The 27,907-nt window shown below is 39.2% G+C and overlaps 1 protein-coding gene across 23 annotated transcripts in view; it reads right to left on the reverse strand.

Moving 5' to 3' along the window:
* The window catches only part of fam49bb (family with sequence similarity 49 member Bb), a 227,028-nt gene that overhangs the window by 13,331 nt on the left and 185,790 nt on the right, over positions 1–27,907 (reverse strand). For 8 of the 23 annotated variants that reach the window (XM_041190326.1, XM_041190325.1, XM_041190328.1 and 5 more), the window contains 4 exons: positions 26,426–26,508; positions 20,150–20,300; positions 13,584–13,705; positions 12,575–12,680 (listed from right to left, as the gene is read on the reverse strand). In XM_041190326.1, coding sequence (XP_041046260.1) covers positions 12,575–12,680; positions 13,584–13,705; positions 20,150–20,246 — 325 coding nt within the window. In that variant the 5' untranslated portion in view covers positions 20,247–20,300; positions 26,426–26,508. Of the gene's footprint in view, positions 1–12,574; positions 12,681–13,583; positions 13,706–20,149; positions 20,301–26,425; positions 26,509–27,060; positions 27,144–27,907 lie in introns of those variants that run through there. The other 15 variants (XM_041190343.1, XM_041190341.1, XM_041190333.1 and 12 more) reach the window with 4 other exon arrangements.

Consider the following 27,907-nt stretch of genomic DNA (forward strand, 5'->3'; position numbering starts at 1 on the left):
TTAAATCAAAAAATCAAATGATATGCTGAATGAGCAGGAATTAATACGTACATTTGTCAATAGCTGAATTATGAAAGATGCGATTTTTAAACTAATCAAAGCACTGGAGTTAAGATTTCATTCTTTGATCAACTTGTTTACTGTTTAGTAGGTGTGCTTGGAATTATTGCCACATTTCAATAGATGTGTGTATATTAAATATATGTATTATGTTTCAAATCCAAATTGGTACGACTTACAAATGAAAATCACGCTGAGTTTTGTTGTGGAAAAAGGAGGGGTATTTCACTTTATGCTCAATGTAGTGAAGCTTGGTTGCAAGTAAATTCTAATATTCATAATGTAGAGAATCACCAAACTGTAACTGCTGCGGAATCCAAACCTTATTTATGCAATATCACACATTTTTATTTAAATCACTGCATCTCTGAAAGTGCATTAATATAGAAGTTCTCTGATACAGTTATCTGAATCACTGGATTAATTTAGGCCAGCACCTTAGGATACATGTATGCCTGTATGCACAAAGTTCTTTCCTGAGCAGAATCCCTGTTGGAGCTCAGCAGTACAAACAAGGTGCTATCTGGCTGAATCAAATACTGCAGTTCCTAGCTTCAGACTGTGAGATTCAAATAACATCTTTTTAAAATCAAGCTTTTAACACTGCACCCCTTTTCCCTGGTCCCTAGCTCCAGAATCAGATCAGTCACCCATTTTGGCTATACATATGATAGAAACAAACTATAAACAGCATATGAAAGCATAATTCACAAGGTTTAAGCACAGTACAGTTCAACTTTCTAGACTTCAACATAGTGGCTATGTTTTATGTTACGTTGTTCAACCAGATATTCTAATTTGTTGAAAACATTCTCCAATTGCCATTAAGTGATTTTAGGATCACAGCATTAACAAAAAACCTTTTATGAATTATGATTTCACATGCTGTTCAGTTCGACTTGATTACATGTATAAAATGATTAAAGTTTAAAGTTGCACAAGGACTTCACAAACACCCTGTGTTGTGTAGATTTAGCATATGCTGTTGCAAAGTGAAAATAACTTTGCAGTGATGCTGAAGGCGCAGGATGAAAACATTCTTAAAGAACTGGGCAAAATAATGTAATTAAGCAACTTGCCTTGCATCATTTATAAACAAAATCTCTGCACTAAAAGCTGCACAGCAGCTCATTAGAATGTGGAGGTTCTGTAAATGTTATTCCTTCAGCCCAATCAGTTCTTATGCATGGCCATTATTTACTTACTGTTCTGATCATCATCTCGTTAATGCAATTAGGCAACCTGACACTTGGGTTTCAAAGAATGTAAGTGCAAAAAAAAAAGTACTTGTTAATGAACTGATAAGGGATGAGAAATGTGTATGGGATCCTGTGCTATATTAAGGTTTGTCTGTGTAATCATTGCTTTACTAATTCAGAAAGTAATTGAAGAAAAACAGCTTGAAACTAGGTAGTCATCATCCCTCTAGTCTGTAGATAGCACATTGCAGCTCATGCCTCTTATTAATTTCAACTCTATTTTACAGTGGTAGGACGTTATCTTATTTAAATCAATTTAACCTCCTATACTGCAATTTGACTTCAAAACTTGTGGCTAGAATTTCACAACTGTTTCTCTGAGACCTATTGGTTTGTTGTAATATCCATATTGAAAAACAGATTAACCACTAATATTTATAAATATTTTATTATACTTTTGTTTATTAACTGTTAAGATGGTCTTCTGTTTTCACTGCAGAGGCAAGGGATTTAACTAAAATATGATCATTTAATTCTACAAAGTTCAAAACAATCATATTATCTTTGTTAATGCTTAAAATTGCAGAACATTTTAAGATAAAAGTTAAATATTTATATGTATCCCATAATGTTAATTTTGTGCTCCAAACATAAAACCTATTAAACATTAAAATCAATAAGCTGGTCAATAAATTCCATGTAATACTTGTGAAACCTATAATTAGCACTTAAATGGGCATTTCTAATATTCAATGGGTTGTAACATTAGGTATGACATGAACAGCAATTGAATTCCGCTGATTTGAATCTGCAAGTCCTTTCAAAATATGACCAACAGATGGCTCTAAAGCAATGTGTTTTCTATTTTAGAACGAAAACAACTTATATTTATATAGCACCTTTAGTGCAATGAAATGTCCCAAGGAACATCACAGAAGCATTATAAAACAAAGCATGACACTGATCTACATAAGGAGTCATTAGGTCAGATGACCAAAAACTTGGTCAAAGAGGTAACTTTTAAGAAGTGTCTTAAAGGAGGAAAGCAAAGTAGAAAGATGGCCAGAATTTGACATCGACTTGCGGGGGCGTGCCCGACACGCTGACGCATAACATGACGCGCGGTGACATCAGGCATACATCCCAACGTCACCGCACATCATTTGGATATTACGCTCAGCGGGCGTGCGCTGGAGGCGGCTGTCCGTCCGCCAAACTGTCAACGGCCTATTAAGACCATTAAAAAAACAATTAAAGTAGTTATCAATGCTGCCCGTCCAACCTTAAGATTGGCAGGCAAGCGAAGAGCCCAAGCAGCCTTCGTGTTTTTCAGGAAACCTCATCCACAGGTGGAATGAGGTTTCCTGAAGGTTTAATAAAATCAATAAATAAATTCTGTTAAATTGACAAACATATCCCAGCTCATGTGACATGTCACATGAGGGGACGTGTGTAAATAATTTTTATCTTTATTAAAAAATTTCAATATTTACTTAATCTCCCCGAGGCAGCTCCAGCGAGATTTCTGCGCTCTTTTTCACGCATGCTCCAACTCTCCCTCTTCCTCCCCCCCGACCCCACCCACAAAAAGGTAATGCTGAGCGCTACCGGCTGTGCCTTAATTGGCCAGCCCACATAAAATGGTGGCACGGGACTGATCACACCCGCTCCAGACCAGCCCACCCAATATGCAGAAAATTCTCCCCATGGAGTAGTGTAGGGAGGGTATTCCAGAGCTTGGGACCTAAGTAACTGAAAGCATAACCAACAATGGTGAAACGATTAAAATTAAGGATGAACAAGAGGCCAGAATTAGAGCAATGCACATATCTCAGAGGGTTGTGGGGCTGCAGGGGATTACAGAGATAGGGAGGGGTGAGACCATGTAAGGATTTGAAAACATGAAAATTTTTAAATGAAGACGTTGCTTGACTTGGAGCCACTGTAGGTCAGCAAAGCACAAGGGTGATAGGAAAACAGAACTTTGTGCGAGTTAAGGCACGGGCAGCAGAGTTTAGGATGATTTCAGGTTTATAAAGAGTGGAATGTGGGAGATAGTATGAGGCAAACTAGGTTTAGAATTGTAATTATTATGCATAAATACATTTAATTTTGGTGCTGCTTCCCAAACAGAAAAATTGAAAAAGTCATGCTCCTATTCTGTAGTTATATATTTGCTGTTACGTTCTCAACCAGTGTGGTTTTCCTAGGCTCCCATGAAGCACATTTTTGATGTTTGTACAGTGATATTTTCCTCAGGACTCTCAGAATTACAGAAACATTATGGCACAGAAAGAGGCCACTTGACCCATTGTGTCTGCACCAGGCAAAAAATGAGCCACACAGCCTAATCCCACTTTCCAGCATTTGAGCAGAAGCCCTGCAGGTTACGGCACTTCAGGTGCATATCCAGGTACCTTTTAAATGAGCTGAGGGATTCTGCCTCTACTACCCTTTCCGGCAGTGAATTCCAGAGCCCCACAGCCCTCTCCCCTCTAATCTTTCTACCAATCACTTTAAGTCTATGCCCCTTAGTCACTGATATCTCTGCTAAAGTAAACAGGCTCTTCCGATCCACTCTATCCAGGCCCTTCACAATTTTGTGCATCTCAATCAAATCTCCCCTTAGCCTCCTGTGTTCCAAGGAGAACAACCCCAACCCATCCAATCTTTCCTCATAGCTGCAATTTTCCAGTCTTGGCAACATCCTCATAAATCTCCTCTGGACTCTCTCTACTGCAATTGTATCATTTCTGTAATGAGGTGACCAAAACTGCACACTATTCAAGTTGTGGCCTAACTAATGTTTTACGTAGTTCCAGCATAACCTCCCTGCTTTTATATTATATGCCTCAGAAAATAAATGAAGGGATTCCATATACCATCTTAACCACCTTATCAACCTGTCCTGCTACCTTCAGGGATCTGTGGACATTCACTCCATAGTCCCTCGTTTCCTCCACACCTCTCAGTATCCTCCCATTTATTGTGGCCTTACACGAGACTTCAGACCCACAGCAATATGGTTGATTCTTAAATGCGCTCTGAACAAGGGCAATTAGGGATGGGCAATAAATGCTAGCCTAGCCTGTGACACCCACATCCCATGAATGAATAAAAAAAATACATCACCTCACACTTCTCTGGGTTGAATTCCATTTGCCACTTTTCTGCCCACTTGTTCAGTCCATTGTTATCTTCCTGCAGTCTATAAAAAGCCTCCTCGCTATCAACTGCTCGGCCAATTTTTGTGTCATCTGCAAACATTTTGATCATTCCCCCCTACATTTATATCCAAATCATTAATATATACCACAAAAAGCAGGGGACCTAGTACTGAGCCCTGTGGAACCCCACTGGAATCAGCCTTCCAGTCACAAAAACATCCATCAACAATTATCCTTTGTTTCCTGCCACTGATCCAATTTTGTATCCAGCTTCCTGCATTCTTTTGGACTTCATGAGCTTTTATTCTTTTAACCAGTCCCCATTTGGGACTTTGTCAAAAGCCTTGCTAAAATCCATGTAGGCCACATCAACTGCATAACCCTCACCAATCCTCTGTTACTTCCTCAAAAAATTCAATTAAATTAGTCAGACATGACCTTCCTATAATAAATCCATGCTGACTGTCCTTGATTAATCTATGCTGAAGTAACAGTTTATCCTGCCCCTCGGAATAGATTCCAATAATTTGCCTACTAGGTCAGACTGACTGGACTGTAATTATTGTCAATCCCTTGCTCCCTTTATAAACAAAGGTACAACTTCAGCAGGCTTCCAATCCTCTGGCACCTCACCTGTATCCACTGAGGATTGGAAAATGATGGTCAGATCCTCTAAAATTTCCTCCATGGCTTCTTTAAAAAGCCTCGGGTACATTTATCTATTTTCAAGGATGCTAATCCATTTAATATTTCCTCTCTTCCTACGTTTATCACATACAATATTTCACACTCCTCCGCAGCTACGTCTAAATTAATCCCCTCGTTTGTGAAGACAGACGCAAAGTATTCATTAAGAACCATACCTACATTCTCCGCCTCCTAAAAGGTTACCTTTTTGATCTTTTACGGGCCGTACTCTTTCCTTAGTTATCCTCTTACTTTAATGTATTGCTAAAACATCTTTGGGTTCTCCTTGATTTTGCTTTCATGCCGTCTCTTTGCTTTCCTAATTCCCTTTTTGATTTCACTCTTCCTCTTTCTATACTCCTCTCAACTTTCTGTAGTATTGAGTTCTGTGTCTGACAAAGCTTTCTTTTTCTGCCTTATCTCACCCTGCAAGCTTCTCAACATCCACGGGGCTCTAGATTTGGCCATCCCACCACTCCTTTCCTTTTTGGAAACATGTTTACTCTGGATCCCTTGAATGGCTCCCACTGCTCCAAAACCGATTTACCCTCAAGTAGCTGTTCCCAGTGTACTTCCGCTAAATCACTCCTCAGCGTGGTAAAATTGGCCTCGCCTCAATTAAGAACTTTTAACTTCTGTTTTATCTTTGTTCTTTTCCCTAATTATGTTAAAACTAACTGAATTATGATCACTTCCACAAAAATGCTCTTTTAATGTCACTCCTTCGACCTGTCCAGCTTCATTTCCTAAAACTATGTCCAGAACCGCACCCTCGCTTGTTGGACTTGCTATATACTGGCCAAAAAAGTTCTCCTGGAATGCACCTTAGGAACTCTGTTCCCTCGATTCCTTTCACACTAAAACTATCCTGGTTAACAATGGGGTAGTTAAAATGCCCAGTTACTGCTCTGCTATTTTTGCACTTCTCAGCGATTTGCCTACATATTTGCTCTTTGCATCCCTCTGATTGTTTGGGGGTCTATAATATACTCCCAGTAGTGTGACTGCCCCTATTTTATTCCTAAACTCAAACCATATAGCCTCAATTGACGATCCTTCTAACATATCATCCCTCCTCATAGCTGTAATTGCTTCCCTAATCAAAATTGCCATTACCCACCTTTTTATCCTCCTCTCTATTTCGTCAGAAAGCCCTGTAAACAAGAATTTTGAGCTGACATTCCTGCCCCTTTTTAGGCCATGCATCTGTAACAGCATGATATCATACTGCCGTGTTTCTATCTGTGCCCTCAGCTTGTCTGCTTTATTTGCTATACTCCTTGCATTAACGCATATATCCTTGAGCACTGCCAAACTCTCTTCTTTATTTTCAATCTTTTGTTTTCTCTGTCTTCCAGACTCACTCACTGCTTGTCTGCCTTACTTACCATTTCTGATTTTGCCCCATCTGAGTCTACCCTCAGGTTTCCATTTCCCTGCCAAACTAGTTTAAATCATCTCCAAAAGCATGAGCAAACCTGCCAGCAAGGATATTGGTCCTGGTCCCATTTGGGTGCAAACCAAGTACAAAAATAAAACTCAAGAAGACCGAAAATACAATGGCAGATCAAGTAAAGCAGTTGCCACCAGGGATCATAAGGCACCAGCCCCATGAATAAACTTGCTGCCCAGCTAAGTGGCACAAATATTCTGACCGATAATAATGCAGTCGCAAGTCCAATTCAAAATGTTGTACCCAGCAATGGTATGGCTGTCAGGAGGAATGGAGGCAATATGCCTTTGAAAACCTCACCATTGCCTTGCCCAACATCTGGAAGCACCAACTCCATAAAACTAAAGCGAGCACTTACAAAAGATGGAGAGGGAGATGCACCAGTAAGTTTTAAAATTTACTGTTTTTAGCAGACCTAACAGGACATGCAGACGTAAATTTTTTTTTTAACTTGCACAGGCCCCACCACCCCCAAAACCGGTCCCAATGCCACAGGAATCCAAATCCCTCCCTTCTATACCATGTTTCCAGCCAAGCATTCATCAGCTCTAACTTCCTATTTCTAAACTTATAAAACTATCATCATCATCACCATCACCAACTCTTCTTTCTCCTTAAAACCTACCTCTCTGACCAAGCTTTCAGCCACATGCCCTAATATTGCCTTGTATAGTTAAGCATCTGAACCATAATAATGCTTTATAACACTCCTGTGGAACACCTTGGGAGGTTTTCTGTTAAAGGTGCTATATAAAGGTGTTTTCTTTTGATAACTTGATAACAGGGAGGTTTCTCCTTTCAATTTGTTTATTTAGTGGGAGAAATTTTAAGCCACGTTTTGCTTCTCTTTTTAAAGCGATGATTGCATACAGACTCTTTATAGCAGGATAACAAAATGTATTCTTTAAAGTTAGTTCAGGCAATATCACAGAAAGGATCAGAGTAATTAAATTTTTATCAGCGGCGATGTTGAGTTTCATTATGTGAATATGGGCCAGAGAACTACAACAGTGCAGTAGACAGATTTTAAACAATAAAAAAATTAAATGAAATTTCTCCGCTAACCTTACTGCAACACTAAGTACAGAGAAAATTGGTTTTGAAGAGTAAAGAATCCTCAACCAACAAATTATTTTATGGCAATGCAAAAATCTCATACCTGTCCTACATGTTCTATTTATTTCTTGATCTCTTAGTCTCAAAACCAATGCTGGATGCTAAACTTAAAACTTGAGAGTTCAGTGAGCACATTGACTTTTGGCAGTAATCAGTGAACAGATTATGTATTTATTCATGGCATGATGTAACATCTTAGGATACTACTTTAAACCTGTAATTATAATAGGTCTATAACAAGGTATAAAGTTATTCCTTTAGTTCAAGTTGTTTTTACACTGGTGTTTCTTTAGTTCAGACTGTAGGATACCACAGAAATGTGCCAACTCTTGCATTTAGACTGTCAAATCTGGCTTCTTTACCCTGGCAGCAGAATCATATAATTTGTCACCTGGATATGGGTGCTCAAATTTGGCAATGGAAACTGAAAATGAAAATGAAGGTGCTGGCAAATGGGTGCCAGTTTCCAGAATCAGAGCTAAATGTGCACAAGCCTAAAAACACATTCAGCGAGGTTATAAATTATAAAGTACTCCTGCAGTTAAGTATTAGCATGGTGAACTCAAAAGAGCATAAAAGGATGAGCAAGAGCAACCTTACAACATGTTGACATGAGATTGAAAAAGCAATGGATAGACACAACCAATTAAATAATTGAGAACTTAGAAATTGCTCAATTAAGAGTTGGTTCATTCATATCAATATAGTGATCACCTAAACCATTTATTTTAGTTGAATGATCATTTACTGAAAACTGCTTAATATGCTAATTTAAAATATTATTTTCCCACCAACAGACCATCATTTCATGTGAAAATCCTGAACCTACCACTGATTTTATTTAGTTATAACAGTTGACAAATGATTTTTTTTATTATTCGTTCATAGGATGAAGGTGTCGCTAGCAAGCCAGCATTTATTGCTCATCCTTAATTGCTCTTGAGAAGGTGGTGGTGAGCTGACTTCTTGAACTGCTGCAGTCCATGTGGTGTTGGTACACCCACAGTGGTATTAGGCAGGGAGTTCCAGGATTTTGACCCAACGACAGTGAAGGAATGGCAATATATTACCAAGTCAGAATGCTAAGTGGCTTGGAGAGGAACCTCCAGGTGGCGTTCCCATGTGTCTGCTGCCCTTGTCCTTCTAGATGGTAGCAGTCGAGGGTTTGGAAGGTGCTGTCTAAGGAAGCTTGGTGAGTTCCTGCAATGCATCTTGTAGATGGTACACACTGTTGTCACTGTGTGTCGGTTGCGGAGGGCGTGAATGTTTGTGGATGGGATGTCAAACAAGCAGGCTGCTTTGTCCTGGATGGTGTCCAGATTCTTGAGTGTTATTGGAGCTGTACTCATCCAGACAAGTCTGTCACACTCCTGACTTGTGCCTTGCAGATGGTAGAGAGGCTTTGGGGAGTCAGGAGGTGCTTTACTCGCTGCAGGATTCCTAGCCTCTGACCTGCTCTTGTAGTGACAGTATTTATATGGCTAGTCCAGTTCAGTTTCTGGTTAATGGTAACCCCCAGGATGCCAATAGTGGGGAATTCAGCAATGGTAAGGCCGTTGAATGTCAAGGGGCGATGGCTAGATTCTCTCTTGTTGGAGATGGTCACTGCCTGGCACCTGTGTGGCTGATGATTGCACAATGTTCAGCACCATTTGCAACTCCTCAAATACTGAAGCAATCCATGTCCAAATGCAGCAAGACCTGGATAATATTCAGGCATGGGCTAACAAGTGGCAAGTAACATTCACACCGCACAAATTCAGGCAATGACCATCTCCAACAAAGTAGAATCCAACCATCGCCCCCTTGATGTTCAATGGCATTACCATCACCGAATCCCCCACTATCAACATCTGAGGGTTAACACTGACCAGAAACTGAAATGGACTAGCCATATAAATACTGTGGCTACAAGAGCAGGTCAGAGGCTAGGAATCGTGCGAATAACTCACCTCTTGGCTCCCCAAAGCCTGTCCATCATCTGCCAGGTACAGGTCAGGAGAATGCAGCTCCCACAACACCCAAGAAGCTTGACACCGTACAGAACAATGCAGCCCGCTTGATTAGTGCCACATCCACAAACGTTCACTCCCTCCACCATGGACACAGTCGCAACAGTGTGTGCCATCTACAAGATGGACTGCAGGAATTCACCAAGGCTCCTTCGACAGAATCTTCCAAACCCACAACCACTATGTCTAGAAGGACAAGGGCAGCAGATAGGTGGGAACAACACCACCTGGAAGTTCCCCTCCTAGTCATTCATCACCCTAACTTGGAAATATATCTACACTCACGTAGGCTGCAGCGGTTCAAGAAGGCAGCACACCACCACTTTCCCAAGGGCAACTAGGCGTGGGCAATAAATGCCGGCCCTGTCAACGAAGCCCACAATCCGTCAATGAATAAAAAAAAAAGACTGTTACTTGCCACTTGTCAGCCCAAGCCTGGATATTGTGCAGGTCTTGCTGCAATTGGACATGGACTGCTTCAGTACCTGAGTCATGAATGATGCTGAACATTGTGAAATCATCAGCGAACATTCCTACTTCTGACATAATGATGGAAGGTAGGTTATTGATGAAGCAGCTGATGATTTTTGGACCTAAGAGACTACCCGGAGGAATTCCAGCAGTGATGTCCTGGAACTGTGATAATTGACCTCCAACAACCACAACCATTGTCCTTTGTGCTGGGTATGACTCCAATCAGTGGAGAGTTTTCCCTCCGATTCCCATTGACTCCAGTTTTGCTGGGGCTCCTTGATGCCACACTCGGTCAAATGCGACCTTGATGTCAAGGGCAGTCACTCTCACCTCATCTCTGGAGTTCAGCTCTTTTGTCCATGTTTGAATCAAGGCTGCAATGAAGTCAGGAGCTGAGTGGCCCTGGCAGAACACAAACTAAATGTCAGTGAGCAGGCTATCGTTAAGCAAGTGCCACTTGATAGCTCTGCTGATGACCCATTTCATCACTTTACTGATGATCGACAGCAGGCTGATGGGGCGGAATTGGCCAGGTTCGATTTGTCCTGCCTTTTGCATACAGGACATACTGGGGCAATTTTCCATATTGCGGGTAGATACCAGCATTGTGGTTGTATTGGAACATCTTGGCTCGGGGAGTGGCAAGATCTGGGGCACAAGTCCTCAATACTACTGGCGGAATATTGTCAGGGCCCATAGCCTTTACAGTATCCAGTGCCTCTGGCCGCTTCTTGATATCACATGAAGTGAATCAAATTGGCTGAAGACTGGCATCTATGATGCTGGGGACCTCCGGAGTAGGCCAAAGTGGATCATCCACTTGGCACTTCTGGCTTAAAATTGTTGCAAATGCCTTAACTTTTGCTGGGCTCCCCCATCATTGCAGGTGGGGATATTTGAGGAGCCTCGTCCTCCAGTGAGATGTTTAATTGTCCACCACCATTCACGACTGGATGTGGCAGGATTACAGAGCTTAGGTCTGATCCATTGGTTATGGAATCACCTAGCTCTGTCCATCAATTGTTGCTTATGCTGTTTGGCATGCAAGCAGCCCTGCATTGTAGCTTCACCAGGCTGACATCTCATTTTTAGGTGTGCCTGGTGCTGCTCCTAGCATGCCCTCCTGCACTTGCTGAGGGTGGAGCGGGATGAGGTACGCAGTAATCAGCAGGAGGTTCACTTGCCCATGTTTGACCTCATGCCATGAGACTTCATGGGGTCTGGGGTCAACGTTGAGAACTTCCAGGGCAACGCCCTCCTGACTGTATATCACTGTGTCACCACCTCTGGCGGGACTGTTCTGTCGGTGGGACAGGCCATACCCAGGGATGGCGATTGTGGTGTTTGGGACATTGTCTGTAAGGTATGATTCTGTGCATATGGCTATGTCAGGCTGTTGCTTGACTAGTTTGTGAAACAGCTCTCCCATTTTGGCATTAGCCCCCACATATTAGTAAGAGGGAATTTGCAGGGTCAACCAGGCTGAGTTTTCCATTGTTCTTTCGGCTGCCCAGGTCGATGCCAGGTGTTCTGTCCAGTTTTACACTTTGTAGCCATTTGATACAACTGAGTGCCTTGGTGGGCCATTTCTGAGGGCATTTAAGAGTCAATCACATTGTTGTGGATCTGGAGTCACATGTAGGCCAGACCAAGTAAGGGCAGCAAATTTGTGCATTGTAACATACCAATAGTTACATATTTATCATTGACAAATTATAAACATATAACTATTGGTATATTATGATGCACAAATTGTAAATTATTTCAAAAAATTAAATTCCTTAATTAATTCAGTCAGGAATAAAATTTCAGTGACTTAAACATGACAAAAATGAAGTTTCACTAATTATACATCAAACTGTTTATATTTTGGATCCATTATTTCTCAATTCATTTATACAGCCTTGAAACAACATTTTCATATTTCAACATTAAGAATTAATACCAAATCTAATCAATTCAGTAAACTTTAAATCAAAAAGTATTATTAATGCAAACTCTTCTAATTTTGGCTGCTGCCATGTTACCAATGGCCAGGAATTTCCAGCCCCACTGCGGGAGATTCAGTGGCCCAGCCAACAATCCATTGACTTTCAGTGGAACCGGACTATCCCGGCAGTTGGTGGGGCTAGAAAATCCCGCTGTATGTCAGGAAAGAGAAAGACTCCAGTAATGTCTTAAAACTTAAAGACTTTTTTCTGGCAATATTTACAAATTATTTTGCCTACACATCAAGTTCATTCATTTACAGCATTACCTTTTGATTCATAAAGCTGATTTCTAACTATTATCTTTAATGAATTGTGACAATTAAGTCCCATTTCATAAGGAAATATAAAGATTAAAAGAAAACTAACAAGAAGTCATGGCATATATATTCCATTTATGAACAAAAAAAATATGTACCTAATCTCTGGGAGAATTCATAGAACTTCTTTAGTTTTCCTACTAGTGGACACACTGCACTCCATGCTTTTTCTTGCAAATTTTCATCGCTTGGATGTTGGATTGCCTTTAAGTTAAAGCAGTTATTAATTTTAAACATCACACATCACCTCAAAACAGAATAAAACTACTTTGCGTATATGTGTGTTGAAATGAGATCCATAGCCACCTTAAAAGGAGTTATTCCTGGATCTCTACATTCTGAGGATGGACCTTGTTTTAATGGAATATTATGAATGCATTGTGCTCGAAATGAGCTTCCAGACTGAAAATTGTCTCTCTTAGTTCTTGTACCAGATGACAGCAAGTCCTTCAATAATGTTTGAAATGTTTTAGCTTGTTTGCATGTTGCAAAACTACTGAATCCAATAGACTCATATTGATATTAGTTTCTACCTGGACCAACTTGACTCCAAAGCTATAAAACTGAGGCATTTGACATCAGATTCACATTTGGAGGCTGCCTCCGGGACTTTTCCAGGAAAACTATGTACATTTGACAATCGAAATTCACTATTTAATACTAAGGGGAATGTTTTGGTGACTACTGTGCTGGCATGCTGCACTGCAAGAAAAGCAAAAGCCTCCAGCAATACAATTTGAGTATTGCTGAAAAAAGAGACATGCTGTTGAAGTTTTTCATTTTGCACACATCAGGACAGAATTCACAAGAATACCAACTGTAAGGGGAACAACAATCTATATTACATGAGAACAGAGTGCTAATTGTTTGGCAAGTGGACTCTGATTGGTAAAGGCATTACCATGAAGAATGTATCAAGAAACAGTTAACTGCCAAGCTTTTGTTCAAATTCAAACCAAGCATGCCAACTCAGATTGGTCAATACATTGCCATGGGGAATGAACCAGGGAACAGATCCTGTTTAATGGATCCCATACAACTAACTGGTTTTATTCTGTAATTCATTTGCTGATCAAAGCAAAAAAAATTAAAAAATCAAAACAATACCTCTCTTATTTCATGTCCTGCCCCTCTGTACGATTGTAGATCATCCAGGATTCCCTCTGCATCCTTTAATACTACATTCACCTGATTAAATACTTCGCTTTCAGCATCTGTAGGCTGTGCATCTGAACAGTAGTGCATAAGTATTCAGTATAAACAACATTCAAAATAGTAATTCAATAAACAAAGTTGATTAAAGAATGTTAGGTACTCACATGGATACTACATTCATTTAGAAGTTACAGTCACATAAAAATTTATGCATTCTACATTTGAATTCTTGAAGCTTTTGTTTTTCAGCTGAAAATGTCAAATTTCAAACAACTGCTTTTCTTTTTTAAAATCACTGCCAAAATCTGGTGTGCAAGTTGTTATACAAATTGCAAACATCTAGAAGTGATTTAGACAACAGATTTTATGGTATTTAAAACTATACTTCTAGTTTATCTAACAAAGAGATTACACTATATTGTTCTCCATTCTATATGTTAAACTCTAAGAAAAACTACACTTACAAGGGGTTATGGTGTTTGTATATTATATGAAACTTGTCACTAGAAAAGATCAAGATATAAAGACTGGTATTGATAGTCATTATGCCATTTTGATTTGGAACTATATTTTTGTTTAAGCAATAACAACTTACATTTATATAGCACGTTTAACACTGCAAAACATAAGAAATCTGAACAAAATACAAACTAAATTTGACACTGAGCCACAGGAGGAGATATTATGGCTGATGGCTAAAAGCTTGGTAGCTTTTAAGGAATGCCTTAAAGGAGGAAAGTGAAGTAGAGAGGCAGAAAGTTTTGGAAAGGAATTCCAGAAATTAGGAACTAGGCAGCTAGCTGAAGGCACAGCTGCCAATAGTGGAGCGATTAGAATCAGGGATGCTCAAAAGGCCGGAATTGGAGGAGCACATATCTCATCAGGTTGTAGGACTGAAGGATGTTACAGAGATCGGGAGGGGCAGGCTATGGAAGAATTTGAAAACAAGGGTGAGAATTTTAAAATTGAAGCATTGCTTAAACAGGGGGTCAAAGTAGGTCAGTGAACACAGGGGTAAAGGGTGTATGGGACTTGGTGTGAGTTAAGACACAAGAAGCAGAGTTTTGGATGACATCCAATTTATAGAGGATAGAAGATGTGAGACCAGTCAGGAAAGCATTGGAATAATCAATTCTAGAGGTAACAAAGACATGGATGAGGATTTCAGCAGATGAGCTCAGGCAGGGGCAGAGTCAGGTGATGTTACATGAGTGGAATTAGGCAGTCTCAGTGATAGCACAGATATGTGGGTGAAAGCTTATCGAGGTTAAATACCACACAAGTTTAGCAAACAGTCTGGCTCAGCCTCAAGACAGTTGCCAGGAAGACAGATGGAGTTGATGGCCAGGGAACAGAGTTTGCAGCAGGGACACAAGACAATGACTTCAGCCTTCCCAATATTTACTTTGGAGGAAATTTCTGCTCATCAAAGTAATGAGTCTCAGACAATGAGTCAGGCAATTTAGAGACAGTGGAGAGGGCAAAAGAGGGGGTGGTGGTGAGGTAAAACTGGGCATCTTCAACGTACACCTAGAAACTGATACTGCTTTCAGATAATGTCACTGTGGGGCAGCATATAGAGGAAAACCAAGGACGGATCCTTGGGGACACCAGAGGTAACAGTGTGGGAAAGAAATGAGAAGCCATTTCAGGTGATTCTCTGGCTACTGCTGGATAGATGAGAATGGAACTGTGTGAGTGCAGTCCCAAGCAGCTGGATGACAGTGGACTGGTGTTGGGGGAGGATGGTGTGATCAACCATCACAATCGGTCACCATCTAGCTCCTCAGATGGAGCAGGTCCCCAGCAAAAAACTGCTCATAATGCAGTAAAATTAGCAGCCTCGTTCACAAAGGTGGTAAGAATGTCCAAAGAGTGGAACTGAAAAACAAATCTCAATGATGCAGTAGGACCAGGTTTGAAACTAAGGTGCATTTTTGGAGAGGACATATATATGGGTGTGACCTGGGGAATGTCTAATACCAGCAAATAATAGACAGCAGGAAATATTGTCCCCGAACACTGACTTCACGCAAAAAAAGGTAGAGTTCAAACGTTGTGGGCTGGATACTCCCCTCCCGACACTGAGCAAACCCACATCAGGAGGCCGAAGCTGGAGGCATGGGGGCCATCAAATTTGTACTTACCAGGCTATTCATGACAGGTGCCATTTTCCCTGCGGCAGGGAACGTGGTGGGTTGCAACCCAGCACTCACGTAAAATGATATTTAGATCGCCATTTAAAGGCCTGATGCAAATGTAATTTTCCCTGACATTCATGTTTTTGTCGAGGTGGGTGAGTTCCCAATGGCTTTGTAAACCAAGCCAGGTAAGTCAATTCATGAATTTGAGGGGGAAGCCTGCTGTAGAGTCAGGAACCTTTTGTGAGGTTAAGTGTAAAAGCTCTTATTCGCTTCAAATGTCATAATTAGACGTTGTTTGATAAATTACAGTTTTCATACAGTGATTGATCATAGGGCTCTGACCTTAAAAGGTAGGTGACCATTAAGTTGACCTACATTATTTAAGTATTCATTGTAATTGTTCACATGCGTTAGAGTACTTTTTCCAGTGAATAAAGTGCACTTATGCATTCAGCAGCATTGAGAATGGGATTTAAATGGGTCATCTGGACACTGTGCAGATGTCAGACTTTTTTGATTGAAACTTCACCTGGTGAGTCTTTGAAGAAAATGAGATGGCTGGACATCTGCTCAGGCAACTTCAAATACTATTGTATTAAACTCTGCAGGATTTGTTTAATCAATTGTGCATTGGAATCACATTACAAACACATGATTGAATTCCAAACCCTGCTATTAGATTTAGCTCAGCAAATGTTGATAATAGGGCTGACAAGGGAACTGTGAGCTTTGTTTGATTGACAGTTTAATGGGTAGATAACTGGATTAAATGTTTTGAAGAAGCTTTGGAATGGCCGTTTGATTATTTTGACAGATTAATGAGCATTTCAATAGAGTCTTTCTTCAAGGAGAGTTTCAATGACAGTTGTATAAGCTTCTAAGAGGGGTAATTTTTTTCAACTGGAGTTTGAATGAATGATAAAAACAAAAAACTGCGGATGCTGGAAATCCAAAACAAAAACAGAATTACTTGGAAAAACTCAGCAGGTCTGGCAGCATCGACAGAGAAGAAAAGAGTTCACCCTGGGTCATGAGGACTCGAAACGTCAACTCTTTTCTTCCCCGCCGATGCTGCCAGACCTGCTGAATTTTGAATGAATGATTCTTTTTTTTTATTTCTTGAGCATTTCAAAAACTTCCCAATGTTATTATATTGCTCATGAATTCTATACACTGAAGATACTGGGTGAGTGGGTATGGAGAATATGGGTGTGGGGGGTATGGCAGAATGAGGGCATGGAGAATGCATGAGAGGTTTGGATCATGCATGGGATCATGGAGGGAGTTTGGAGCAGGCATGTGGGGGGCTGCAGGGGGGAGCATGGAGTAGACATGGGGACACAGAACAGACATAGTGGGCACAGAGGACATGAGGGAGTACCGAAGGGGCATAGGAAGGAAGGGGATGTGGGATCGGACAACCATTTAGAGAACTGGGCCGATGACCCAGCAAATGGAAGCAGGTCTTTTAACTTGCCAGCCACGACATCCGCCTGCCTATGTTCCCGCTTCGGGCTGCTTCAGGAAGTGAGTGGCCACAACTCTAGCCTGCCTGCAACTCCAGAGGATGAAAATTTTGTATGAATAAGCTGACTTTCAGGAGTTGGGATGTAACATCAGGAAGTGGCCTGACTCTTACTTCCCAACTTGAAGAGGAAAATCCAGCCCTGTGTTTCAAAATTTTCATGGTTTTATCTATCAGATACTATGTTTCTTCTGTAAGGAGAAAAACATTTCAAAGGGCTGCTCAGCAAAACTGTAAAGTGGCAATTTAAGGACAATAAATTAAGATTCAAAATAGCTTCTGTCATACAACTGTAAGAATCCAGGGGAATGCCTATGTTGGGCTTTCTTGCTAATTAATGAGAACTAGCTTTAAATACAATGACTGGCTGTATGTACACTTCTTTAATTTCATTGCTACTTTGAATGCTTTTTTGTACTATTTGTAATATACCCTAGACAAAATCAGTTGAAATGACTTGGTGGGGAATTGTGCTTTAGGCCTTTATTGACCAAATGGGCAAAACAGAGACGACGGCTTGAATCTAGCAAACTGCGAAAACAGACAATTTTCTATCTGGGAGCACAGTGATAAAGAGGACAGAGAGAAATAGGAGTGTCTTGAATCCTAGACAATATAGCTGGGTTCCAAGGTCACCATCTTCTTTGCTCAGTGTTGGAAGCTAAGATCTTGAAAGTCTGACGTGGCTTGGATGGGCACAGATGATTCAAACAGGTTTTGTAATTGGTCCATTCAAATGATAGCTAGGCAATGATTGGGTTAAATCAGTCTCCATAGACTTTGCTGTATAAAAAAGCATAAGGTTTTCCCTGGGCACAGAGATTTGTAGCGGTCTTATGCATTGCATTGACTGATGTCATGGCATCTGGGCAGACTAGGGAGCACTTATTTGGAGATAGTGCTTCTACCCAGAATGTAATGATAATGCTGTTGCACTTTGATACCACTGCTCAGGCATTAGCATGTGTCGGGTCTTATTTATAATGAATAAAATTTAATCACTGTCAACAACAAGGGCTATCACTTCAAATTGTTTCAAAGTTTGGGAAAGGGGGATAAATGTTCATCGACTCCCTGCAGAGTAAATTCCAACACAACTGGTGAGTCCAAGGCAGGTGGGGATGTGATCCATTTGAGGAAAATAAAGCATCAACTTCAGGCAGAGAAGTATTTACTTTAAAAACAACACACTTTTCATTTTCTTGTTGTATTTTTAGCAGAAGATCAAAACAGAAAAATGCTACATGTTAACTACAATGTCCAGTATTTAATTTGCTTAAAGAAGCCATCTCAACAATCAGGCTCAATAAAAGGGACAATAAACTACAGCCAGTGTGTATAATGCAAAGAAATTCCCAAATAATTTGTGATTATTTCTTTTGCATTTTGCAGTGTTTAAAAAAGTTGCTCAAATACAAACCTTGTAAACAATGTAACCAATGCTCAAAAGACTTATTTATGCAATTACAAAACAGCTAATAACATGCAGTAATTTTTATGTGACTTTAAAATTATTTTACCAGGTCATAAATGTTTGATATGTCTGGTACTTAACAGGTTTTACAAGCTGATTAAATCTTCCTCTATCTTCAGTAGGTTTAATACATTATAGCAAAATAAAGTTAAAATTTATCTTTATAAGTACAAGTTGGAAGAAAAACAATGCACATCTTAATTTTTTTAAAATCTTGTTAATGCCTCCCAAATTTTTCATTTTATTGTAGTCTTTTTAACAGAAGGTCAAAACTTTAAATGCTACATGTTAACTAAAGTGTTTAATTTGCTTAAAGAAGTAATTTTAAAAATCAAGTTCAATAAAAGGGACAAGACACTACAGCCACTGAGCATAATGCAAAGAAATTTACAAATAATTTAATTGTGCCTATTCCTTAAAAAACCTTTTGAAAATTCCTCCTATTTTTCATTTTCTGCAGCACCAGATGGTCCAGTAAAAATACAAGGATCCTATCACTACAGCTGCCAAAGTGCAAAATTCTATTGCCCTAAACAACTGGAAAAGGGAATTCAGACATGCAAAACCTCATTCAAAAGTATAAAGACCATTGGGCGAATATAGTGCCAACATTCTGCCACTAGAATTTCTGCATAATACAAGTTTTAACATTTAGCATTTTGTTTTATCCTGTTTCCTAGCCTACTGAATGATAGTATACCTTTCCAAACTTTGAGTTATTCACCAGCATTAGGGGAATATAAAACTGGGTCCTACTTTATAGGATCTTTCCAATTATTCACATCTTCCACCTACTCTGATTGGCTTTGGGAAAACCGTTTGCTTAAGCATGCACACAAAAATGTCAACATAATACTGTAGACAGGCTAAATCCCTACCAGTCTTCTACTTCTGTATTCCAAATGTTGAAGACCTGTGCCATAGCAGCAGTTAATTTTCTACCCAACTAGCAAAATTCTAATCCTCAAAAGATTCCATCCTGTAGGGCCTAAGAGGGTGGTTAAGTTGAAGCATGATATGAGGAGAATGCACATCATTGAAAGAATATGATTGTACAAAGTGAGTAATCTATCTTTAAATGTTCATCCGACACCATAGGAATATTATCAGTGTCAGCTCATAAACAGGGAGGTTAACTGGAGGAGGAATTGCCTCAGCAGAAGGTGGATCTATCTGCCAAAGGCATCATCATGTACTAGTCCAAGTGACAGTACAGTTACGTAAAGTTGAGAGAAATATTCCATGAGGCTACAAAATCTAATCAATCTGAATATGAATGAATGATATTCAGGGAACATGAACAAAACGGCTCAAATAACATTTAACCTGCGACCTGGGCTTCAATGCAGATGCAATCAATTATCTACTTGATTACCTGCTGCTTGGTCATTGGTTCGACTTGGAATAGCTCGACACATTGGGATCAGCATTTTTGAACCAGAGCAATCATCTATCTTCAGGTTTTTCCCCATTTAGCAAGTTTGCTTTGAGTACTGATGGACATACAGCGGAGCTGCTCTTTAGAGCTGCAGTTTCAGAATGCAAGACAAATGAGGCGAACAGCAGTTTTAGGTTTTATTGAGAAGCATTTTATGCATTAAAAGTACCAAACAACACAGCATTTCATTTTAGAATTTTTAAAGCCTTTGGCAGAATTTGGCACTGATGTATTGTCCTAACTGTGGGGGCACTTGGTTTGTTTTCTTGCAAACAGCACATTGCATGGATCAGTGCATGCAGTCAAACAGAGTGAAAAGCAGCCCTGCTGGGACAAGTGAAGTTACTTAATTCGTAGATAAAAATTTCAGTTACGACCCTTGTTTGTACTTATTTGTTTTGCTTGTTTTTACATCATTATTGACTGCAGGTAACTAGCAACAATCAGCAACCATACAAATTGTAAAAAGCTCTGCTTGTAGCTGAAGCTACTAAGAGCATTGATACAATACTTTTTGTATATGTATTTGTTCTAGATGGTTGGGAATTACTATGGATTCAATGAATAATACGTGAAAAGGGTGAACAGGCCAGCTTTGGAAACATGGAGAAAAGAGAGAACACCAAACTAATGCAGTGGTGTAGATCATGGGGCTTTATAAGATGGGGGAGTAAAAGAACAAATATAGCACTACCCATTCTATGAAAACATGACAATGTTTCTATACATGCTAGTATGTAGCTTTCCCTGAACTAATTACAGCCCTATAGTATGTGTGGAAGGTGCTTGAGTAGAGAACAATGATCAGCCTACCTGACCAACCTTTGGGGTGATCCAGTACACTTTTTGTAGAATTTTTCATTTTACACCAAAGTCAAATCTAATTGCTGCAAAACTTCAATATCATTGGAACAAATGTTCCTAAAAATCAATCTGAAAACAGCTTTCTTTCTTCTTCATCTCTTATCCACACATTACAGGAATGATGCAAGGGACTTTGGGCCTGCTGCTTTAATTGATTTCTTTCCACAAATTTGGTTCTTTATGTATTTACTGTTAAGTAAATTTGGCCTAGATTTTAGCCTGGAGACAAGTCCCATGCAGCTGGGCTGTTGTAAGGTTGGGCAACCTGAAAGAGCAGATTTCTCAAATGTTATTTTTGATTGCAAGGCTCCTAGACATATTGTTCCTGTTACGTTCCCGGCCCACAGGCAGCCTAACTGACAGGCTGAAGACTTGTTTTCACAAAGCCAAAGCCTACAAGAGCAGGGGGAGTGAGAAGATTGTGTTGGGGTGGTGGGGGTGGGAGGATAGTTGCTGGGGATATGATGGTGGTTGGAGGGTCCGGACTGTGGGGAGGAGTGGGTTCCCTGGGTAGCTTGTTGCATCTGGATGGAAAACAACTCCTCCTCCTGGCCTATAAGCAGTGCTGCAAAGGCAATTATCTTATGGTTTAGGTTTTTCTCACACCCTTGTAACTGCCAGGTGTCCCATGGCCTGGGACACCCAGTAGAAATTAGTTAAAAATAGAATGGCCGTTAAAATGGAGGTCGTCAGCCTGATTATAATATTTAAATAATCAACCCTCTTCTCATGATTAGACTGGTTGCCCGCCCCTTGTCCTGCCTCCATTCAACTGAAGTGCGAGGGTTCAAAGCACCTTGTGTTCTTTTTTCAGATTTTCTGCATTTTAACCTCTGACTCAACTCTAACCTACCTAGTTTCAGGCATCAACAATTCGTCCCTTTGATTCTATTGTCTTTTATTAACACACCAATTTTAGAAAATAAATGTTGTGAGACAAGACTGTATCAATGATGTTATCTTTCAGATTTTCATGCTCCTACCAAACTACTTGAATTAAAATAATCACTATGTCTAAAGTTAAAGCTGCTATATATTATAAAAACTATTTATATTACTTTCCCCTTTCCCCCTTTTAAATTGGCATAAAAAACTTCACAAAAAGTGAATTCAAGTTTTAAAAATGTATACTTTCAGTGAACAAAATTGTTGAATGACTGAGTAAACTAAGTGAGTTATGGATGCAAATATTTCAGAGGCTTAACTTGAATTAAATTTTGTGATGCACACAAACATAACTCTCAGATACTATATACTAAATTCACATGCATTCTGAAGAATTCTACTGGACCATTGGTAGTTACTGTCAACTTACAATACCAATTGTATTCAAACAGATTAATTTTTTTCCTTCTTCAAAGAGAACTACACCAGCGCACCAGCGTTGACTGGCTGGGCTGTAAAAACAAATACTCTTGTGGTTTTCCAATTACTTAACAATCACTTCATCTATAAATAAGCCCCCAGAATCAAACATTTATCATAGGTCAATAATACATTGTTGTAACTGGCACATGAATAACCTAATGACACATAATTGTAATTATTGCAAATATTTTAAACAAACGTAGAAAAGAAAATGGATTAAGAATGTTATAACACACAGTTAAGGAGGTATGCAAAAACTTTCACCTGTAATTAAAAAAGTTGCAGACAAAAAGGACACAAGTAACATAAATTACAAAAACATGGACAATCAATAGGGCTGTTGACCAAGGTTAGTAACGACTGGTTTATATTTAGTGACGTGGGGAAAACGTTAGCTTCATTGGAACAGGAGGCTTCATGTTTTTCAGTGTTATGAAAAATTGTGCCAAAATATTTTGGCTTTGTGAACACTTAAGTACACAAGTATAATCAACAGTCTTTGACATTTTCACTGAAAATGACTGATCAGAAACACTGCAGAAGACTGTAGAATAGATGCACACAGAACACTGTTTAGCAGCAAATATTGACCCATAAAATTTACTACAAAAACAGAGCAACCATGAACAGTTTGAATTTGTTGCATAAAATGTAAATATGAATAGTTTCAGGTTACTGCAAGCAAGAACAGTCATCACATAAAGCACCTGAAGCATATATTTAGCATGCAGAAGAACTATAAGCACTTATGACCACAATACAGTGAAGCTTCAATCTGCTATTAGCACAAAGCTATGAAATATTCAGAACTTATCTCCACTGAACAAGGGCAAAAAGGTCAGAATTATAAGTATCACCTAGTCTTCCTTATTCACTGGTTGACATGAAATAATCTTATCCAAACAATGCAAATTTAGTAGATTAAAGAGCCAGTCCCATCTACTGAAGTGCAGCAAATAGCTCAGCATGACAAAACATGGCTTTAAAGCATTTGTTCACAAATAGAAAGCACATATATACATATATATATATATTTATAGACACACATACACACAATATATAATATATATTACACACACATAAATATATATATATAAAATATATATGTAAAATAGGTCTTAGGGATGAGATGAATCTCTAAACTCCAATTTCTAATAAGGCTTAATCTTACAGCAACCATAATTTGCCACTTTAGACAAATAGATAGAATCAACTGTTCATGATAAGACCAGTATTTTAAATGAGTATTAGCCAATGAGAATAACAAATAATTATCTTTCAAACCAGTAAAATATAAAAGTGACAATTCTGTCTCCCAGAGCAGTATTTCATCTTTTGCATACATCAAATTAATATTTTATGTTACTCGCCCCTGCAAATCTCAAAATGATAGCATCATTGACACCATTTAAGAAAGGGATTTAATTGCTGGTTTAACCGGCCAGTAACAGTAAAAACCTTTACCTGTAGACATACCTGCCCATAGTAGCCCTGATAGGGACAGTGCTTTAAGGCAAGTAAGGGGAAACTACTGCCTTCAGAGGTAGTGTTTCCCTGTATCTTCAATGTCAACTGACACAGAGAAGCAATTTAAATGCTGTCCCTGGCAGAATGGAACTTCCCCAGTCATTAAAGGAGGATTGAAGTGGAGAGAAATTAGTCAAATTGTGTTTCTGAACAATCACACGTTGTTTGTTGCCATCATGGCTACAGAATCTGTCCTGCAATGTCAGTGGGTTGGATTTCAAAGTGCTGGCAAGCAATGCTTCTATCAGAAGTAATCCTGTAATATAAATGTTTCATATGATCTTACTTGTAATCATCAAGGTGGTTAGGGACGGAGGCAATTCAGAGACATTGATTACAGAGAAGGGATAAACCTGACCAGCTTCAACATTGCTGTGGTATTTTATATTATGGGGGGTGGGGGGTACCCTCTTAACTTATTTAACTAGACACTGCTTTGCAGTGAATTAACATCAGCTGTGTCTTACTGGGAATTAACTGCAAATCGGGTCGGATCCTTGGGAAAGGAAGGGGGCAGGGAGGGGAGAATGAAAAGCCACTATTTATTTTGGCTTTCTATACAATGCACTAAATAGCTGGCAAGGCACTTTAGGTTCCGCTGACAAATTAAGTTTAAGTTTGATAGGTGCTGTCAGTAGGGACAAACCAGAGAACATGACATTCTTAGTTATAAGCAGGAATAAAACAGTAATCACAGAGTAGAAAATACAGCTCAGTGTGATGTAAATTAGTACACAATTATTTTCATAACTTTTTAAGCACAGATAATCATAATTTTCCTTCATCTCAATCCTAAACACAGCAACAAATAAAAATGATATACACAAATGCAGAGATAGCATGCAATATGCTAGTTCCAGTTCACAAGATTACTGTATAATTTTCAGAAAATCACAGGAGGGACTAGGGTGAAATACAAGCACCATGCAGTTAAAGACTTGGATGATGGGGTCCCACGTTGGCCTCTAGCAAACTACATTTTTTCCCACTAATAATTATAGGGCAACACATTCTGGCAAAACAGTGTCCAATTTGAGTTAATGCTTTCATGCTTAGAAATTAACATTGCCTGCACACACATTAGGAACTGTTATCGCACGAAAATGTTACTCCAGTGCTTCAGCCGTTAAATATTGTCAGTCAAATAACCTCAAAGCAGCCCTTTCCACAGTATTTTTATATGCCCATACATATAAACTGCAGAGACAAAGTTATATATCAGTGTTGTCAGCTACAACTGTGATGAGTTTTAACAAATTGTTGCCTAGGCAGTAAGGTGTTGCAGCACACCTTATGGCAGTAAAGTCATTAACAAAATTGATCCTGCCAGCAAGAACAATTCTCAGCAACTGAATAAAAGTTGTGTTGACGCCGAATAGTGGAAAGTCGTTTGTAAAAGTAGGCTCATTGGCAGATTAGGGATGTGGATGCAGATTAGGGATACGGAAGGATGGCTGAATGTAGTTAAAGTGTAATTAAAACTAACTTTATGAAGTGTACTACATGGTGCCTGTACTGAAGTGACACACTGTGATAGAACTAATAATGGTATTCTAACATAGTTACAATGAGCAGGCAGATGCAGCCATCAACTTACACTCCATGTGCAGAAGCATTTCATATTCAGAAACATCAGCATATAGCAGGAAAAGGATGCATGGAGCTCCAAAGCTACTCTGTAATACTGCTTTATTTCAGACTCTTGTACAACATGCTTTGTACATTTCTGCAAGCCAAGCAACTAAAGCAATAAAGATGGCAACCAAACTAAATCAAGTTGAGATGAGCGGAAAAGGCTGACTGGTTAAAGACCTACTTAAGTCCCAAAAAAAAATTCCAAGTTCTTACCTGGACGCTGAACCATCCAGAAACATAAAGAAGTGTATAAAAGGTTTATACAACTTTTCCCCAAGCAGAAGTCTAGCATTTATTTACGAACAAAGTACCCAATTATTTAATTGGTCAACAATGTTCAAAATGGTGCAGCAAATAAAAAATTAAACCTTTAACAAATTAAAGAGACAAATTATCAATTAAATAAAACAAAAATAAATGCAAACAGAAATCTGTAAGACTTTCAGATCAAACAGATTGGTGGAAAGTTAACTGTGTACAGATTGGTGGAAAGTTAACTGTGTACAGACATCATTTCTGATGTGTAAACACGTAAAATGGAACTTTTCTTTAAATGAAGGTATCGTGAGATCCTTCCATATTTCACCAGTCAGCCACATCTGAATTCACATCTATTATGCAATGTACTTCAGTCCCCATCATACAATTGCAAGAATTTAGTGATTGGGTCAGACTGGAAATTAAAAATGAAAAACAGTGCTGACCCTTCCAGCTTTACCATGCAAAGCAATTTAAACATGCATCAAACACAAAAGCAGTGCAAAAGGGACGCAGTCTACTGCAGGCAGAAAAAGAATATAAAATGAAGAGCATTCTCACTTTCAAAGTCAAGGAAAAAATTTGGCCCCTGCTCAAGATCTGTGCATGTCAAAACTTTAAGAAGGTTCCCCATGTTAAGGTACCTGCCAAGACAAGAAGGAAGAAAAAACGATTTTTTTCCCCTTAAATGTAAAACAGCCCAAAGTGAGGAGCAATGCAAAAAAAAGTCTTTAAAAGACTACAAGGCATGTGATAGAAATTCATTGTCAGCTCACATGGCTTATATCATCTACAGGTAAAGCATTTTACCAGCTGTGCCAACTGCTTAAACTAGAAATGCTGCGTGGTTTTCTTGGTTACACTGTTAGCAGTAACATGTGCCAGATGTCACTAACGTTTATCCCCTTCCCCGGAGACAGAGGTGTTGAAGTAGTTAAAGCTGCTTGCAGGCATAACAGCCACCCTGACAAAAGGACCTGAGAATTGGTGAGTGGAAATTAAAAAGCTTTTTAAACAAAAACAAAAAAGACAATTAAATCATGGGATGAAGTTTGCAGCCACAATGGAGAGGTCATGCAACCATTGTTAAGTGACAGTATCCCGCTGTTGCGTGCGTTTCTGATACCTGTGCTGGCCTTCACTCTGGTGAGACAGAACATATTTTGTATACACCAGCTGTGAAGGATCAAACTTACTTTCAAAATCCAAGAAAAAATGTGAAGCATTGTGGTCTATGTCCCTGGTTAGCACCTTAATCAGATTACCCATGTCAGCAAACCTAAAAATAAAATGGTAAATCATTTAGTTCCAACAATTCTCAAAAGGGCCCTGGGTTCAGTTAACACTGGCCTCTATGGGGTTCCACCCATGCTATGTGGTTTCACAGAGATTTGCTGCTGCTGAGGCACAGTTCCTAGAAATAAAGCCTCAGTATGACCACTGTTCTTCTTAGAACGTTGCTGTTGAGCCACACCGAAGAGATGAAAAACATCTTTCTCTGAAGTACCTTCATACAAATTGCCAGTACAGAAGTTGACTTTAGGTAATACACAACTGCACAGTACAAGTTCACTAACCAGGTCACAGTAAAAAGGGTTTAGACAATTTGGATAGAAAGCAGCTGTTGAGGAAATGCATTTTTTTGTTATAGCAGCTAATAGGAATTCTCTCCAACCAAATTCAGGATTGTTTTCTTTTTATATTTAATTAACCGAATATGAGTTAGGAATACAATGGCAGCATTTTAACCAAAAATTCAGTTTTTCAACACAAAAAGTGTTTGACATTGTGCAGCTGATCTTCCAACACAATGTTCCAGGGAGTTAACATGCAGGATTTTTCTGCTACTTGCCACTTGGCAACTTCTCAATGTCAGCCAGGGCAATGTTTTAGCTCACCCACAAAGCGAAGCAATAAATACACAAATCGGAAAGCATTTAACTATATTTGCAAAACCTTTGGTATTCTATATTAAAAAAAGCAGCTTTAGCAAAGGTCATGAAATAGGTCACCTCTTCATCCCCTTATTTAGGGATAATGTTT

The sequence above is a fragment of the Carcharodon carcharias genome, chromosome 6 (assembly GCF_017639515.1).
Source record: "Carcharodon carcharias isolate sCarCar2 chromosome 6, sCarCar2.pri, whole genome shotgun sequence".
In the NCBI taxonomy this organism is placed as follows: Eukaryota; Metazoa; Chordata; class Chondrichthyes; order Lamniformes; family Lamnidae; genus Carcharodon; species Carcharodon carcharias.